The sequence below is a fragment of the Pteropus medius genome, unplaced genomic scaffold, assembly GCF_902729225.1.
Source record: "Pteropus medius unplaced genomic scaffold, Ma_sr-lr_union100, whole genome shotgun sequence".
Lineage (NCBI taxonomy): Eukaryota > Metazoa > Chordata > Mammalia > Chiroptera > Pteropodidae > Pteropus > Pteropus medius.
Genome location: NW_024351729.1, coordinates 1,497,742 through 1,515,172, shown reverse-complemented (window position 1 = coordinate 1,515,172; position 17,431 = coordinate 1,497,742). Strand labels below are relative to the sequence as shown.

The following is a 17,431-nucleotide window of genomic DNA, read 5'->3' as shown; positions in this document are numbered from 1 at the left end:
CATCAACAGCAAGAAGCAACCATAGCCCTAGAGCTAAGTAGGCAGTTGGCCTCCTTCCATGTTTTCCCAGGTGATATTTTTACCAGATATTTTTGTTGAGAAACAGTCCTCCGTGGGCCTCTTGCCCTCCCACTGTATTATGAGTGTATCAAGATTGTAACAGCTCTTTCACCTGGGCCATTCTTCAGGATTTTTAGGTAACTAGCAATCATTTCCCTCCGAACAAAGAATAGGCTTGCTTACTGATTGCTAACAAAGTGATAGGTTTCTTAAGCTCAAGGTTCCTCAGATGTGACACAAACCCAATGTGTAGGTAGCATCCATCTGGGCCCACAGTCACTTTGTGAGACTTGGTGACAGGGGAGCTGGGTAGCTCTGCTGAAGCTCATGCCCTTTGCTTTGCTTGCTCTGGTAGTATCTTCCTCTTGTTTACTTTTGGCACTCATGGGATTGTGGCAGTTTTGCTCTTTGCTGTCCTCACTGATACTGGAATTCTTCCCTGAGAGTTTTGCCACTGCATAATAACATGGGTATGTATCTTTTTTAGCTTCTATATAAGGCAATTACTAGCAGCAAAAATGATGTCCTATGAAAAGAACTTACGTATTTGGCAATAACATCCTTATTTTCGAGTTGAGCAATATCGTACAGAATGACAGCACAGCGGGAGTGTAGTTCTGGTTCATCAGAAACCAGGAGGTTGATCAGAGCTGGAATGCCTCCTGCCTCTACCACAGCACGCACTACACATGCATGGGTTGAGATATTACTCAATAACCCAACTGCTTTGCACTGTAATTTTATTTTGGAAACTTTTAATAGATTGATTAAGGCAGGAATGGTGCCTGCAATGTAGAGATCAAGAAAAAGCATGAATTATTTATAACCATTTGTAGTGAAATTATCATGATAAGGTTTAAATAATGTTTTTGAGTATTGCCATATAAACAATTAACAAGTAAGTCTATAAAATATTTCTAAAATTACCACTTGAATCTATATGAATGCACTTTTCTGTCTGTCTACAGTATAGAGAGCTCTTATTGTTCATACATTTGATTTTCACACAGCATATTGTAACTCTAAGCCACCTTTGAAACACTGAATTTTGGCTTAAGATTATTGACAAATAAATTCTTTGAGCTATCATATGGTTCAGGAATCAAATTTGTGTGGCACTATTTGTGTAGTTATTTGAACATTTTATTTTATTTTACCCATATTTTATATAAGCAACTGAAAAGCAAAAATTAAGTGCTGAATCTAATAAAAAGCAACCTTGGCCTCATTAATTACAATTGGTTCAAAGATGAAAATTATTGGGCATGGTAAAAATAGAAAATTTGGCTTCAGTTGGATGCTTATTATATCAGTACACTGTGAAAGAAAAGAGCACATTATAGAGCACACAAGAAATGCTGGAAACATAATGGGTATTAATTAGGGCTTTATTTATCTGTCTGAAATGGAATCTACCTCATGACTTATTTATATTTGGTTCATTTTGTTGGACATAGAGCTTTTGTATACATTTTTAAGAACATAGTAAGGGGTGCCTATAATAATTTTTTCACTCATTCATTCATTCAACAAATATTTATAGAGCATCTCATGTGTTTTCAATATTCACCTTAGAGTAGTGGCTACCATATTGGACAGTGCAGATAGACTATTTCCATCATTTCAGAAAGTTTTATTGGACAATGCTGTTCTCTGAACAACCTTATGTAGTAGGAACCATTTATTAGTAAGGAAACAGGCTTAGAGAGGGTAAGCGGTTAGCCTAAGTTCTAAATGCAGAGCTACTTACAAACTCAGGCCTGCTGCTATAAACCACAAAAACTATTTTTAATTTTAAAAATACATTGTGTTAACACAGAATAGAGATAATTTATAAATGAAAGTAGTAAACATAAGAAGTATTATGGGGTAAAGTAGGTTGTTATCATTTTTAAGTTTGCAAATTTTTAGAGAAATGGAAGTGATATTGTTTTTTGATCCTGTGGAAAACAAAATGTAAGGTTGTCAGGTAAAGGAAATAATCTTAGAAAAAAGAAAAGTAGAAATTTAAAATCAACTAAAAAGTTTCCTCTACAATTGAAAATAGATTTTAAAGTGATTAACTGAATGTAGTACAGCTTTGCATAAAACAGCATAAGCAAAAGACAGTTAATGAATTTTACATTACCTGCATCCAAAATATATTGCCAGTATTCATCCTTTGCTAAGCAAATTACTTCTAAGGACATGATAGCCATCATCCTTCGTTTATAGCTTTCACACTGCAACATTTCTGGTAAATATTCAACAGAAAAACACGTTAGAATTTTACAAGAAGAAATGAAATGATTAATTCTGTTTCTGTCCGAGTCAAATGAAGTCATGAGAGTGCTGTTATCACCATCAACTGCATTCACTAAATTCCCTCTGTGTGTGGCCTTCTATGAGATGCTGAACATATTGCATATACTCATAATCTTTGAGGTTTATAAGCTATGTAATTAGTACAGGAAATCCAAAAATTCTTTATCTGTGGTCTGAATGACTTGGATTGGTTCGTCACATGGTTCAGGTTCACTCGGAAAATAGTACACCTCAGTGGCCTGAAATCAGTTGTTGAGTAAAATTTGAGTATGGGTTATAAAGGATGACTATGTTATTGTCAAAATTTTAATATCTATTAAATCATATGTCAGGTTTTATATATTTCCTTAGTATGAGGAAGAATGAAGTTATACTCCATACAGGAGATAATCCAAATGTACATGTTTTCAGAAAATGTCTATGGTGCAAGAAAAACCACATCGAAGCATCCTTGCCTCCTCTCTTTACACCTAGCTTCTATAATAATCAATCTGGCTCCTGGCTTGACTAGATCACTCCACGGCTCTCTCTTTTAAAATTCAGCTTCTACTCCAAGAGCTAATCTTGGAGACTTATAAAAAACTCTGACTAGCCTTCTTTTACTCATAGTAGAAATGGACAGTGCAAGGACGGAGAGCTATTCCAGGGCTCAAAACAAAGAAACAGTGGCCAGATGTTCACTGGTTATTGTGTTTGTGTCATTATAGGCAGGACTTCCCAACAATGGTTCTGAGAAGAAGTGGCTGTTGGGAACTTTTTGTGCCACTAGGCTACTCCTATTAGGAATACTATTCTACTTTTGAGGTGAGTATTTCAAATGTGTTAGTCTATTAAAAGTAACAAGATGGTCTTAGTTCCTCCTAGAAAGATTAAGATTTAATGATACATATGCACACATATATAAACATTGAAAATACTTTCCAATATCTCTTGGGGGTTGACATAATTGGAATGTGTTCTCAGTACCCAGTAAATTCAGACATTGAGCCAGTTTTGAAACCAATCATTCAGACTTTTTGAATATGTAGAATGGGGTTGAAAATCATAAATGTATCTTTTCCCATCCTAAAATGAGTTGCTGGGAAAAATATCAGTTCTCAGCTCCAATTGGTTTCATTTTTTTGCTTTAGTTTTTATTTTATTAAAGTAATACATGCTCATGATTGAGTTACATATTACTAAAAGGTCTATAGCAAAATACAGTAGTTCCTTACTCCATCCTCTCCATTCTTTCGACTTTCTCTTTCCAGATATAACTTTAGACTCTTTCTCTATACTTTCTATAATTTGCATATCTCCATATTTCTAAATATTATACACACTGTAACCTTTTACCGTATCAATTTTAGACATCATTGATTGACTTCATATTATGGTAAATGAGAAACTAGCTCTTTCAACACTGCTCTGACATTTCCTCTGCTTCCCCTTCCTCATATTTATACTTTTTAGTTAAATAAATATTCAACATTTACATTATGATGCTTATACAGATATTCATAGCTAAGCACTGTAGTGTAGTACAGATGTGTCTCCTTTCTTACTTTTGTTTTTCCTGAAGGTAATAATTTTCTTATTTTATTTCATCTGCTTAGTTTTCTTTGTACCTATCAGTAATTCCTCCCATATTTTCCCTTTGTCCCTGGGTACACAGTTTCCATTCTGGAATGTCCCTTTGCTGTCACCTTTGAAATTCCCTTTGCTTTTCTCTTGGGTTAGACTCCCAGTTTCCTGTTTATTGGAGAGAGTTCCCACTGCAGTATCTTTGGGTCTTTCTTGGTTAGCCTCTGCAAAGAGCTTTCCTGACTGCCAGTGTTAGTTCTTCGGCCTACTGAGGATTTACAGTGTGAGTCCAAGAGGGTCTCAATTTTCCCACTGTTGGCTTACCTATCTGTTTCCAATATTTTATTTTATTCCTGCTGTATCCTTTTTTTGTTTTCTCTTGAATGCTTGTTTGCTGCTGTTTCTTGTGGTGTTATTTTTATTTAATCGCCATATAATTTTAGTTGGGTCTTGAGAAGGAGTAAAATTAGATGTGTACATTCAATTGGCCTGGCAACCCTAAATCTTATAATATTTCTGGCTAGACCGAATATAAATTTGGACAAAAATCTTGAACAAAATGTTTCCAAAAACATTTATCAACATGTGGGGAAAAATGTTGCCGAATCTGTCTCTAAAATTAGGAAGTGAGAAATAAATTGGAAGGAATCTTTTCCACTCAAACTTTTCCTTCCTCTTTATTTATTTATTTATTTTTAATTTGCTTCTTTGATGGAGAAGATGATGGTTGGACTTTTGGAGAAGTTGGAAAATAAAAATAAATATAATTAGGTGAAATGTAGTCTTTTGGGTTATTTATCTTTGATTTAAATTTAGAAATAAAACTACTTTTGCACACATAAAAATATAGTTCAGTGTTATTTGTATTTCTAGTTTTAACTAAAAAATGTTTATTTCATGATTTTTAGATGTTTAAAATATGATGCATATATTATTGTACTTTATTTGCTCTACTTAAGAGTAAATATCAATAATTAAACTGCATAATAGTCAGAACATTTATTTATAAAAAGAGTAAGTGTTCTATACTTACCTACCAAAGTTTTCCAAACTGGGAGTTCGGGAATATTTAACTCTATTATATGCTTGAGAACCTCTGTGTGAAAGGTTAGGACTGATAAATGAATTATGTTATTTCCTCTAATATCTGTTTTTCTCCAGTTAGCACCGAGAGAAAATAGGTACTTAATAGTATCCAGTGCTCCTGAAGTGGCAGCAAGTAACAATGGAGTACACTGATTCCTAAAAATCAAGGAACATATTATGATAATTGAGCACATATAGCGTCAAATTTACTTATTAAAAATTATCCAAATTGTATTGTAGGAGTTTGATTTATATCATCACCTTCTCTTTCTTACACGTTATTGTTCTGTATATTCCATAAGTAAATAGATTTGCTTCCCCTGACTTGGCTATCCTTAGCTTAGTATTTGCCCCTACTCTCTCTCCCATTATATCTTAATTATCAGGTCTTATAATTTGTTCAGAAGTTGATAATACACAAAGTTCTTAGAAAACACTACCTCATTTAATCTTTACAACCACTCTCTGAGTGAAGGAAAAAGCAAGCAAGTATTTTAGCTCATTCTACAAATGATGAAACCAAGGCTCCGGTAGCATTCCAAGCCATTTCTTTATATTCATGTCCAATTCACAAATCTAAGCTTCCTCATTGTGGCAGAAACTAACAGTTTTTCTCAAAAACCCACTTATCTGCTTTTTAGAAGATGAAGAGCTTTTGATTGGGCACATGGCTATCCAATCATATAATACATTCCTAAATTCCCTTATGAATAGGTATGGCCACCAGACTAAGTTTGGCCAATGTGATATTCGTGAAAGTTACCTGGACAACTCTTTAAAGAGAAAAAGAGTGTGCCATGACTCTTCTCCTCTCTTTCTTCTCATAGCTACAACACAGGGATAATAATGAAAATACGAATTGCCATTTTTACCAGGATATGGAAACCACACAAGAGGAAGCAACAAGAGGAAGTCTGGTCCCTCACACTGCCAAGCCATTATGCTCGCCCTCGACTATGAACCCAGACTTTGTGAAAAAGAACTACTTGTTTATCTCATTTAAACTACAAATATTTTTTGGTATCTTTGTTGTAGCAGCATCAAGTGTTATCTTAATAGATTTGCTAACTAGCAATGTGACCTTAAGCAAATTGGGTTACTTTCTTAGTCTGTAAAAGAATGAAGGTTAACAACAATCAGCTGACAGTGTTGGTGTAAGGGACAGATAAGGTGCTTAGCACAGCCTTGATACCTAGTTCCCCCTCCTTTTTTCACCACATCACATTACCTCAAACATTACTTTTTTTTTTTTCATCTTTTTACCCATACCTCTTTCTCTTTGTGAAATCCCTTTCTCTTGCTGCCTGTTCTTGAATTCTCACCTCTATCCAGTTGGCCCCAAGCCTCTCCTCAATTCCCTTTTTCCTGGGCCCCAGGGAAACGCTTGCCTTTTATGAGTAAACATCTCTTCATTTTCTCCCTTTTCTACCTTAACATGTCTGTTCTCTTGTTGCTTTCCTTCTACTCAATGGTAGGAATAAAGGCTACTTTTACTTCTAACACCATCGCTCTGATTTCCCTCATTTGAAGAATATACTATCAAATTATATTACCCTGTCCAATTCCACATTGCCATTGCCCGCTGCCCAAGGGGGTCCTCTCCACACCCTAGATCGTGCATTGCCTCACCAACTACCCCCTCCTATTGTCAGAGACTTCAACATCCATGCTGATTACCATCTGTGTTCTGATCTCTCAGTTCCTTGTCATATCTTCATTTGTGCTCCAGAGTTACATGCACCGGCATGGTCACATTCTTCCTCAGGTCCACATAGGAGAGCACACCTGCTAATCCTTTGTTTCTCCCTTATGTTCACAGATAGCTTCTTACTTCTACCTTCAATAACCAATTGTTTGACCTTTTGCAATCCACCCAGTTTTTTAGCCCCCTTGTGCCCGAAGACACATTGTCAAAATATGACAGAACAAGGAGCTGAACTCAGGTCTCCACAGTCCATAGCTCTTTCTGGAATCTATTAGAAAATCTATTAGCCAGAAACCCTGGTATCCTGAAAGCTTTTTTCATACACATCTCTGCCTCAACCTATAGGGAGGATTGATTAATTCACTGAATAATAATAGACAGGTTATTTGAAGACCCAGAGATATCTGAATGAAGCTATGTCTAAATCATGTTCAGAGATTCAAAACAATAACCTGTTCTTTCTATGACCAGCCAAGAATGTACCCTCAGGAGAAGTTAAACCTCTCCCCTAAAGGGTGGTCCTTAGCTAGATAGTGAAACAGAAGATTGTTTGAGATGTTTCACTATTTCAAAGTTATTTTCCTCTTTTCAATGTGTTTTTCTTCTGGATACCACTAGATATTTCTGTTGAATCCAAGGCCTATCCACTTTGACCTGGAGTCCTTGGGCTGCTTCCCAGTTGTGTAGGTTCCAATTTAGAGCAACTTTCTCTTTTCTAGTGCCAGGCTTCTTCCAGGGCACTAAGTAGTTAACCTAATAAACTAGGCTGTAGAACCATATCATTGGAAAAGGCTAGGATAGGATAAACTTCCTAAGGCTTACTTCTCATTCTTCCAGACAACATGCATAGGTTAATTGAAGATCTGTCTTTAAAATTTTAAAGATAAGTGATAGAAAATAGTGACCAGAAATGATAGCAGAGTAAGCCCTACACAGCTTTTCAAATTAATCATAGTGTCAGTATTTGAAGCAAGCCATGAAAGCAGAAATGTATATTTTTACATATGCTTAATAACTTACTCAGCCGTTGCCTCAGCTTCTAGCAAACTAGGATCCTTCCTACAGAGAACAATGATGATGCAGATATTGTCATAGAAAGCGGCAAAGTGAATTGGCATCCAGCCTCTTTTTTCAGAAAGCATGTAATCAGCTTTGAAAGAGAGTAGACAGATGGTTGTTTCTAACGAGCAAGCCTGTGCGGCCAGGTGTAGAGGTGTTGGACCTAGAAAAAATGGACAATTACTTCAGTGGTCAAAATCTAACAATCCTAAAAAAAAACATACCTCTTTGATATCCAACCAGAGCTCAGTATTGTGTGATATAGAAGCTCTGAGATAAGCACTAAAAGAATTAATTTAGGCAATTCTTTCTTTCTTTAGTTAACTCAATGTCTGACCATTAAAAATCAGTTCTTAATAAGTTAAGAAAAAATAACATTAAAAGTATTTGAAAAATTTAGTCTATGTGTTAGTTTGGTGATAAAATAAGCTATTTCTTGTTTAAATTATTTTCCATTTGACTCAAATGTTTTGTGGTAAGAGAAAACATCCTTTGAAATGAAAAAGAAATTCACTTAAAAGGCCTCTATGTCACTAAGTCCAGTAGATGTTTTTCAATTCTCATTTTACAGATCTCTCAACAGTAAATTGACCACTTCTTGTTTGAAATAGTTTCTTTCCTTGGCTTTTATGATAGCATACCCTCCTATTTTTCTCCTACCTCTCAGGCTATTCCTTTGCACTCTCCTTGGGAACTTTCTCATTGTCCTGATGCCTAAATGAGTTTTAAGGCTCAGTCTTGGTCCTTTTTATCTTCTCAAAGGCTTCGCTTACTACCTATAAGTTGATGACTCCCAGGAAAGTATCTCTAGATCTGTTTCTTCTCCAAGCTTCAGATCTGTATCTTCAACATTGCACTATGCATCTCCACATACCACCTCAGACTTCACATATTCAAAATTGAACTCCTACCTTTCCCTCCAAACCTGGTCCTCTTTCACTGCCCCTTAAATCAGTGAAGGATATCATCATCCAGCCAGGTCTACAAACTAGAAACCCGAATGACTCCTTGGCACCTCCTTCTCATTTTACCTCCATAACCAGTGCATCATAAGTTTTAAATATCTCTCTAGAATCTATCTTCACTGCCACCGACACCCTACTCCAAGCCATAATCACCTCCCAACTGATATCTCCATCTTGTTTTGCCCTTCCCCAATCCATTTTTTCAAAATGTAAATCTGATCTTTTTAACTTTCTTGCTTAAAACTCTTCAGTGTTTTCTCAAGGCCATCTGATCACAAATACAGGAAGAGGATCCACTGGCTCTGACTTAACCTGAACCATCAGCTTATTCCCCACCCCCAAAACACACACATACACATACACACCATACTCACACATACATAAAACATACACGCCTTGTTTTCTTCATTTGGGCCTTCTTGTAGCTTCTCAGATGTAAGATGACTGACCACACATCCCAGGTTGCCCAGAGAAGTATTGGTCTATGCCTGCTGCCCCAGCACAATGATTGATTAATAGTGCCCATTTTATTCTCAAGTCTCCTTCATTTGGATGATAAATTATCCGGTCACCCTGGACTGTTCCTGCTGCCTGAAAGCTTCCCTTTCCCAAGTAACACTTCCCTGACCAGGGTCTAGCTAACTTCTATTCATCTCAGAAAAAAAGCACTGCTTTTCTCCCAAGTCAGATGGGAGAAAATGGCCTCCTGCCTCCCTTGGTAGTCTAAGCTTTATGCCATAGCCTTGATAATCTATAACATCTGAGCCAGATCTATTTATTTAAAGCTACTGCTTAGTTATTCCTGTTTCTTGTCCAGCATGTAAGGAGTTTAAAAGTCACCACTTCATTCTAATGGCAAGTAAAAAGCTAAACAAACTGAAAAGTCAACAATTCTTCTTAGATCTATTAGAGAAATGAGGTCACAGGAAAAAAACACTGCCCCCAAAATTGGAGAGATCGGCAGATTCAGAGAATGACAACTTACTGAAGCAGAAACCCCCACAGGAACCAGTGCTGGAGGTAGGAAAACCTGAACTTTAATTGACAGATTGGTGGCAGCTCAGTGCGGACAAGTCTGAGAGTTAAAAATGCCAGGGGAACCCAGTCATAGGGGGCCCCACACTTTAGTGAGTTTTATCTGCAGGAGCTCTAGCAGGTCCTCATACTAATATCACAGAGAAATCCCTTTGAACTTCTGGCAGGGAAGGGAGAAAAGAACCACTTTGAAACATGCCAGAGCGCTCTGTTTTTCTTAACAAGGCCTGCCTTCAGGAGAAACTGTTTTACCAGAGCCCAAACTGTTGGGGTATTATCCAGAGCCTAACTGATCTTGGGGAAGGAAATATCCAACTCCAGACCCCTCCAGCCATCCTGACCCACCTAAGCTGGGGGAGAGAACTGACAAGTACATGTGAAGTTCATAGTCTAGGAGCATAGGCTCCCTCAAAGACTGAGACCTAATCATAGGACTTTAGAACATGTTAGCTCATTTCAACTGAAAAGGAGGCAGTAGGCTGTGCTCAGCAGGAGAAACATATCAAAATGACATGAGGAGATTTTTTTGAAAAACCACACCAGCATTCTCACTGACTTGCTTCCTCTGCTCTCTACCTCCCTCCAAAAAGTGTTTCAGCATAATCTCGTGACAGGAATACTATTCTCATATGCGCCTCTTACTACTTTAAAGTGTGCTTAACAGAAATACAGAATCTTGGCTCCCACCCAGACCCTCTGAAATCAGATTCTGCATTTGAACAAGCTCCCTGGCTGATTCCTATGTACTTGAAAATTTATCCCAGGACAGTGGGATTAAGTGCCCCCCCCCAACACACATTTGCAACGTTGATGACATTTTTGATGTCACAACTGGGGTGTGTGTTGTAACTGGTATTTAGTAGGTAGAGGCCCGGGATACTGCTGAATAGTCTACAGTAAACAGGATAGCCCCTGCCAACCTCCACCAATAAAGGATTATCCAGCCCATAATATCAATACTGCTGAGGATGAGAAACACTGCCAAGGACATAATACAATCAGGGAAGTTCTGGAGGGGTTTATGTAGTCTGAAGAAACTATTCTTTGGTTGAAAACCATGGCCTAGGGAATAAATGCTCTTTGGGGCCTGAAAGCGTATTTATCTCCTTTTTCTCTGATTTTCTAAAGTACATCACTGTATGTTAATTATGCCAGTGATCGTCAAATGCTACCCTGTATTCATCCATCCATAAATTAATTCAACAACTATTTCCTGACACTAATGTCAGGCTTTCTTCTGGGCACGTAAATATAACATTGCCACTACCATGGCAATGTTATATTTAAGTGAGGGAGACACAATAAATAATATTATACAAGGTAGCCATAAGCAATACTTCGAAAAGAAAAAGGAAAAAAGAGAGAGCAATAATGCAGGAAGTGTACTATTGTAACTTAACTGTAAATTCCCACAGGATAGGTGGACCAGATAGGTGTCCATTTTCCCCTGCAGGCCCACTCATCTCCCTTTACTACCCTCCCTGTATTCTTTCTGTCCCTGCAGATTTAGCAACCCCTGTCCTTTGGCTTCTTATCAGTATCTGCCAATGGGCAACCTTGGAGGAGAGAGGAGAAGGAGGTCAGGATATTTATTCTAAGAGGTTCCCTCTCTGAAGTCACCTCAGATTAGTTGTGTTCCTCCATCAATGCAAGGTGGCTAGTTTGAATAACTATCACCCTCCACTTACAAAATTCAGGTCTTCGTAAATGGTTTCTTTAAAAATAAACCCTCCTCGAATTATCTTATATAGAGTATGAAGTATAGTCTTATATATTTCATGAATCTTACCATTTCTTTCTTTTTTCGCATCTGTTTTTGATGACTCTGTTTTAAAAGGGAATACACATAGAAGTATGATTATTAATATATAGCAGTTTCCTAAATTAGTCAAAATAGACACATATTAATAAGAACAAAAGGACTATGTTTAGATATAGATGGCAAGATTACATAAACAGGATTGGTTGTAACTTTTGGTCAAGCCTTCTGGGCATGTTGCATGAATCTGACATCATGTCAGAGAAAACCTGGAAATGCTGCCTCTCCAGTGGCTGGTGAAGTGGTTTTGTGTTTCTTAAGTAATAATAGATGGACATTGCTACTAGAGTTATACATTTTCCATATTTCAAAATCTACCCGATTCTCAGTCAATGGAAATGTAAGTCACAGGATGACTATTTTTTAACCAAAGACTTTTTTTCACACCAAAGAAGGCATAAAATACAACACACTTTTAAATAATAACTACCCATTGCACTTAAATTTGACTGAATTTGTGCTCTATTTTAAGTTTATTCTTATTGAATATTTTAATCAGGTAATAGAAACATCTTAATATAAAAAACATTTTAATTATGGTGATAGAGCATGAAATTTATTAGTGGTCAATAGGATTAAAGCAGAACATTTTGTTTTGGTGTGTGAAAATATAAATCACCATTTTTTATTGCCAGTCTTGTTCATCAGCCATTCCTGAACTTCATGTCTATTTCTCTCTTCAGTTATGGAGGCCCTCCACTTTCATCTTCAACTTTATTATTTTTATACTGGTTAAATACATTCCAGAGAATACATAAATATCAGGAAAAATTACTTTTGAAAGTTTAAATGTGGGTAGCCTTAAAGGGGTCATCAATTATAAAAATTATTATTATAGAAAAAATTTTTGTTATTAAATGTAATTTAAGTTTATACAGTGTAAAGAAACTATCCCCTGGTTGAGAACCCTGGAGTAAGAAATGGATGTTCTGCTATAATCTCTATCTTCCTTTTCTCTGAATTTCAATAGTAAATCACAGTATATTAATTATGCCAGCGATTATCAAATGCTACCCTGTATTCGCCCATCCATGAAATCATTCAACAGTTATTTCTTGAGCACCTACCAATGCCAGGCTTTCTTCTGGGCATTAGGATATCATGGCAAACAAAGTAAACCAAATCCTTGCCCTTTATGGAGCTTATATTCAGTTGAAGGAGACACAATAAACAAATAAATAACATGAGATAAGAGAGCAATAAGTGACGCTTAGAAAACTAAAAGGAGTCCCTCTGAGATACATGAAACAAAAACCTCAACTTTGCTCTAGGTCCCAGTACCCAATTTTAACCTTCTTCTCAAATCAACATGCATTCTTAATGCTGAATAGGGGTAAGGAAAGGAAAAACATTTTAGAGTTAAAACGTGATACCTTGGCTAAACATAATAAAGCGTCTCTGGTTGACATTGAAGTTAGCGTTGCACAGTTGACATACAATAGAAACTCTGTTGTGCAGAGCGGCGTGATGGAAAATAGCATAACCCGCCTCATCTGAAACGTTGATTGTTGAACTTGAGGTTTTGCGGCTGAATGTATGGAAAACAGCGGATAATCCCCTTTCAACAGCGGACTTCATACCAAATGGGATACTCTAACATTATTAAGAAGGTCAGAATTAGTTTCTTCAGACTACGTCTAAAGTTTGGTTTAAGGGAAAAATGACAATGAAATATATTAATATAATCATATGATTAGGTGCTCGATTTCAGTAGAATTTTCACATGATCCACATGGAAAGTGTCTCACTGAGCAATGATGAAAGTTGTTTGAGTTATAAAGAAACACCAAGAACTTAAAAATATATATTTGGGGAGATTTTTTTCCTTCCTTTTTTTCAGAAAGAAGTTACAGATTCTTCTTCTTTGGAGACAGTTGAAACACAGTAAAGTATCTTTCTGAAATACTTTAAAAGCAAAGAGTTCCTTCTCCAATTTAAGAAGATAGCTCTAATTTAGAAGTCTAAAAATTGTATATATAGCTATAGAAATACAGTTTGCATTCTTTGCTCTAGGTCTCAAAATGGAGAGGTAAAAATATCACACACTTCTTTGAGACATTCTGACTACTTTAATATTTTAATATTAAATGAACATGTTATTAAATTATAAAATTTATGGACATTTTAAAAAATAAATGGTAAATAAGTGACAGTGTATTCTTTGAAACTGGTGAGCTCACCACTTAATTTATATGGTTCAGAAGCTCTAAGTCAAGGCTGTTGAAGCAGATGTAGAGATTCGATTCAGGTTGTTGGGTTTGTGCCTGGCTCTGCTGTTTATGAGCTATATGATTTGGAAAAGATCCTTAATGTGCTTTACCTCAAATTCCTTATTTGTAAAATAGAAATGATAACAATAGTACTAGTACCTTGAAAGAGTTTGTTGAAAGGATTTTAACAGTGCCTGGCTTATAAAATGATCATTCAATAAATATTAGCAATTATTGAATTAATCACAATCTAATTCATTAACAGGTAGTTTCGTAACTCTTCCAGAAATGTATAATCTAGAATTGTATAGCTTCTCAATGGCTAAAATGTGAAATTTTTATTTCATACTAAAGGCTTTATTTAACCTATTATTTATCTCTAAGATAAAAATTTGAGACATTAACTTATCTACTATATATAACTTCTTATACTAAATTATGTAGTAATCACCGAAATACCTTGCATTTCATAGCTTTTTTGAAACCAAATTTTTTCTTAAATTGTTCATGTAATTGAGCATCTGTCAGTGGAAGCCTTTTCAGTCTCAGATTGTTCACTATTTCGTTTATGGCTCCCCACCACTGTGTCTTATATAGTTGCTGATAGAAAGTTTCAAGTTCAAAATAGATCACATAATACCTATAAAAAAAATTTTTTTAAGATAAATTTTTTTGACTTTGAAGTGATTTGCTACTTTTTTCCTATGCCAGCAAAACTTTATTTTTTTTTAATAACAAATATAAGAATATAGTTTAAATTGTACTTGGTTGTAAATATTTTAATAACATGATTATCAACCGTTATTAACCAAGTCTTTCTATAACAACTGTCTTCTCCATATTGGCCTTCCTAATCAACTCTTGCCCTCCAATGCCAGTGACCAGGGGTACTGCCTCAAAGTTGCTCAAAGCCCTAACTCTGGCTTGAAGGAATTCTAGGTTTACCTTTTAGCCATCTGCTTACCCTCCTCCTACAAGTTTATATATTAACTCTTTCAATCGAATTATGTCTATATTTGTTTTCTCCAGGTTTACCTTTAATCTGACCTGGAATGATGCTTTCGGTAATGGCTCCCTGACTTTTAACTCACTGCAGCAGTGGAATAGAGAAACCCCCAACCCTCTAGGTCCTTGAGCTGTAGGTAGGTAGCAGACCCAGTCTCCTATATGCTAGAATGGAAAAGTGGGAACATTTTGAGAGACTCTGTTCCCTGGGGTTCTTATCATCACAGGCAAAAGAAAATGGTGGCCTTCCATCACTTTTTCCCATGAGATACCTTTTCACACCCTCCGTTTTCAGCATTAAGCACATCAGCTGCTTACTCTACCTCTGCCAGCAAGAAGCCTGTTAATGTTACCTGGATCTCTGCTCTAAATGCAACTGTTTATTGCTATAAATATAGCATTCTTGACAGTGGTCACCCCTTTCTATAGCTCTTCACTCTGCCACTCAGGGACCATCAGTTCCCCTAAGGGTGCTGAGAAGTTTGTGCTGTGTTACTAATTTTCAGGGAAATGAGTCAGTGACTCTCTCTGCTAAGGAAACTCCTTGCTCAGAAGCTGAAGAGGAATCATGGGGCCTCATGGGTCAGTTAAAGGAAGGTCTTAGGGAAACACTCTGTTATGAGTTATTCAGAGGCTAATACCCTCTCTCCCTTGACCTTTACTTCAAACTAAATTTTCTGAATATAATAGACCTCTTCATGGATGGAGGCATATCTGAGGATCTGTTCACACTTATTTGAAGTTGTCATTTTTCTTACCCAACGTCCTCTCTAACAAAAGGAAACTAGACCATGAGAATATAAATGAAAGGCTGTCTTTACCGACACTGTTGGTACAACACCAGGCCAGGTGGTAGGACTTGTCACTTTGTCTTACGGCCCTGACTTTTGGAGGTGCCATCTTCATCAATGGGGACTTGCCTCATTTACTAGACTCCAGCCTCCCAAACCAAAGGTTTTGAATCTTACTCAGATTTGAAGGCTTTTAAATCATAGTCGTGATAGGCTCTAGAGCCTTAAGGAGCTATATGGGTCAGACCTGGATGCTTAATTTGTATTGGATGACTAAACTAAATTTCTAGAAGAAAACAGCCACCTTCCTTTGGTGTTATAAGGATGGATACCACAAACAGACACCCCAAGTCCCACAAGATTACCCTCATAGATCTAGGCATGGGGGATCACTCTGAGGATGTCTTTTGGTCCTGAGTGGCCCAGCTAGCTCTACATCATTCTGCTCCAAGAGAATCCTAGTGCCAGCAACCTCTGTCTCTTCATGGACTTCTCCAGGGAGTGGGCTCTGGCTGTGGTAAATTGCTATGGGATCAGAAGATGCTGACTACCTTTGTGGGCCTGGTACTTGGTGAGGTACTCTTAGATCACTGCTCAAGCAATAAAACGAACTTTATAAATTTAACAAATACCAAGGGAGGGTGGACTGATTTCTCCTAGAGATTCAGTTCAGTCATCCAATACAAATCAAGTATCCACAGCCAGTAGGGGGCTGTCCTATCCTAGAAAGTGGAGAAGCAAGAGGTGGTGAAGGTCTATCCAGAGAAAGCCTGACCACATAATTTTGTGACCCCCAAGGATGGATACACAACCTACACAAGGCCAATACTAGCCTGCACAAAGATGATTATCGGAAGCACAGAAAGCCCAGATGGCCAGCACCATGAGGGAACCCTCATCAAAGTACTGCATGGTGATATACCACTATTTTTACTCAAAACCTTAAGTCTACTCATCAGCAGGGACAATAGAGGAGCCCCACTTTAAACATAACTCCTTCCATACTCTTCGGCCTGAGAGTCTGCAACCAGCTTAGAGACTGTGGTGAGGAGCTTCTAACACCACACTTCCTGGACACACCACAATCACACTACATTGATTTCTGACCTGTCTTCCAATGTCCACAACGGTATTGGGATGCTCGCATGCTCTCCCCAAACTGAAACATTTTAGTACCAGTATCAATTCATCTATTTTCTCCAGATACTATCGCCTTAATAATTCACGAGTTCTACTTTCATAGACTGCCGAATACTGGGTATCTGACTGTGATGCCTAATTTTTGACTCTGGGAGAACCTAACCTGGGCCAAAAATGAATCTAGGATTTAGATGTTTCCAGGCATGATTAGAGGGCCTGTGAAGCTGATCTTATTTTCATAAGGGACCTTGAGTCTCCTATGGAATAAATCATTCTGAGCAAAGAGAACATCAAGATACATGAGCTTGGTCCAATAACAAAATCAAAGAAAATGGGAGATTTTGAGATTGCTTGTCTTCAATCATTCAGATTATTCTCTGGTCCAGTACCAACATAGAATGATCTCTACATCATAGAAAGAAACAATTGTAAGAAAAATGACTGAAATAGCTATTTTGCACGAAAGTATTAGAGGTTCATGGCAACACTTCTTCGAAATCAGTAAAACTGGAATAGAAATCTTCCTTATTTCATTGGATTGGCTTCAATATGTCTCGACAGATGATACATACTATTTAGCAGGCATTAGAAGGAACCAGCCCCAGGGGTGACACCAGCTCCACAACCAGGAGCAGCAGTGCCAGAGACAACAAAGACATTAGTGTTGAAAGGCCTAGTGTACTTTAGGG

General features: G+C 37.1%; 1 protein-coding gene across 5 annotated transcripts in view; it reads right to left on the bottom strand.

The window, feature by feature from the left end:
- ANKAR (ankyrin and armadillo repeat containing) overlaps positions 1 to 17,431 on the bottom strand; it is a 47,667-nt gene that overhangs the window by 22,883 nt on the left and 7,353 nt on the right. For 3 of the 5 annotated variants that reach the window (XM_039844226.1, XM_039844228.1, XM_039844231.1), the window contains exons 5-11: positions 14,266 to 14,446; positions 12,970 to 13,189; positions 11,567 to 11,602; positions 7,739 to 7,940; positions 4,961 to 5,169; positions 2,189 to 2,293; positions 604 to 845 (exon numbers count right to left, since the gene is read on the bottom strand). In XM_039844226.1, coding sequence (XP_039700160.1) covers positions 604 to 845; positions 2,189 to 2,293; positions 4,961 to 5,169; positions 7,739 to 7,940; positions 11,567 to 11,602; positions 12,970 to 13,189; positions 14,266 to 14,446 — 1,195 coding nt within the window. The remainder of the gene's footprint in view (positions 1 to 603; positions 846 to 2,188; positions 2,294 to 4,960; positions 5,170 to 7,738; positions 7,941 to 11,566; positions 11,603 to 12,969; positions 13,190 to 14,265; positions 14,447 to 17,431) is intronic. The other 2 variants (XM_039844229.1, XM_039844230.1) reach the window with 2 other exon arrangements.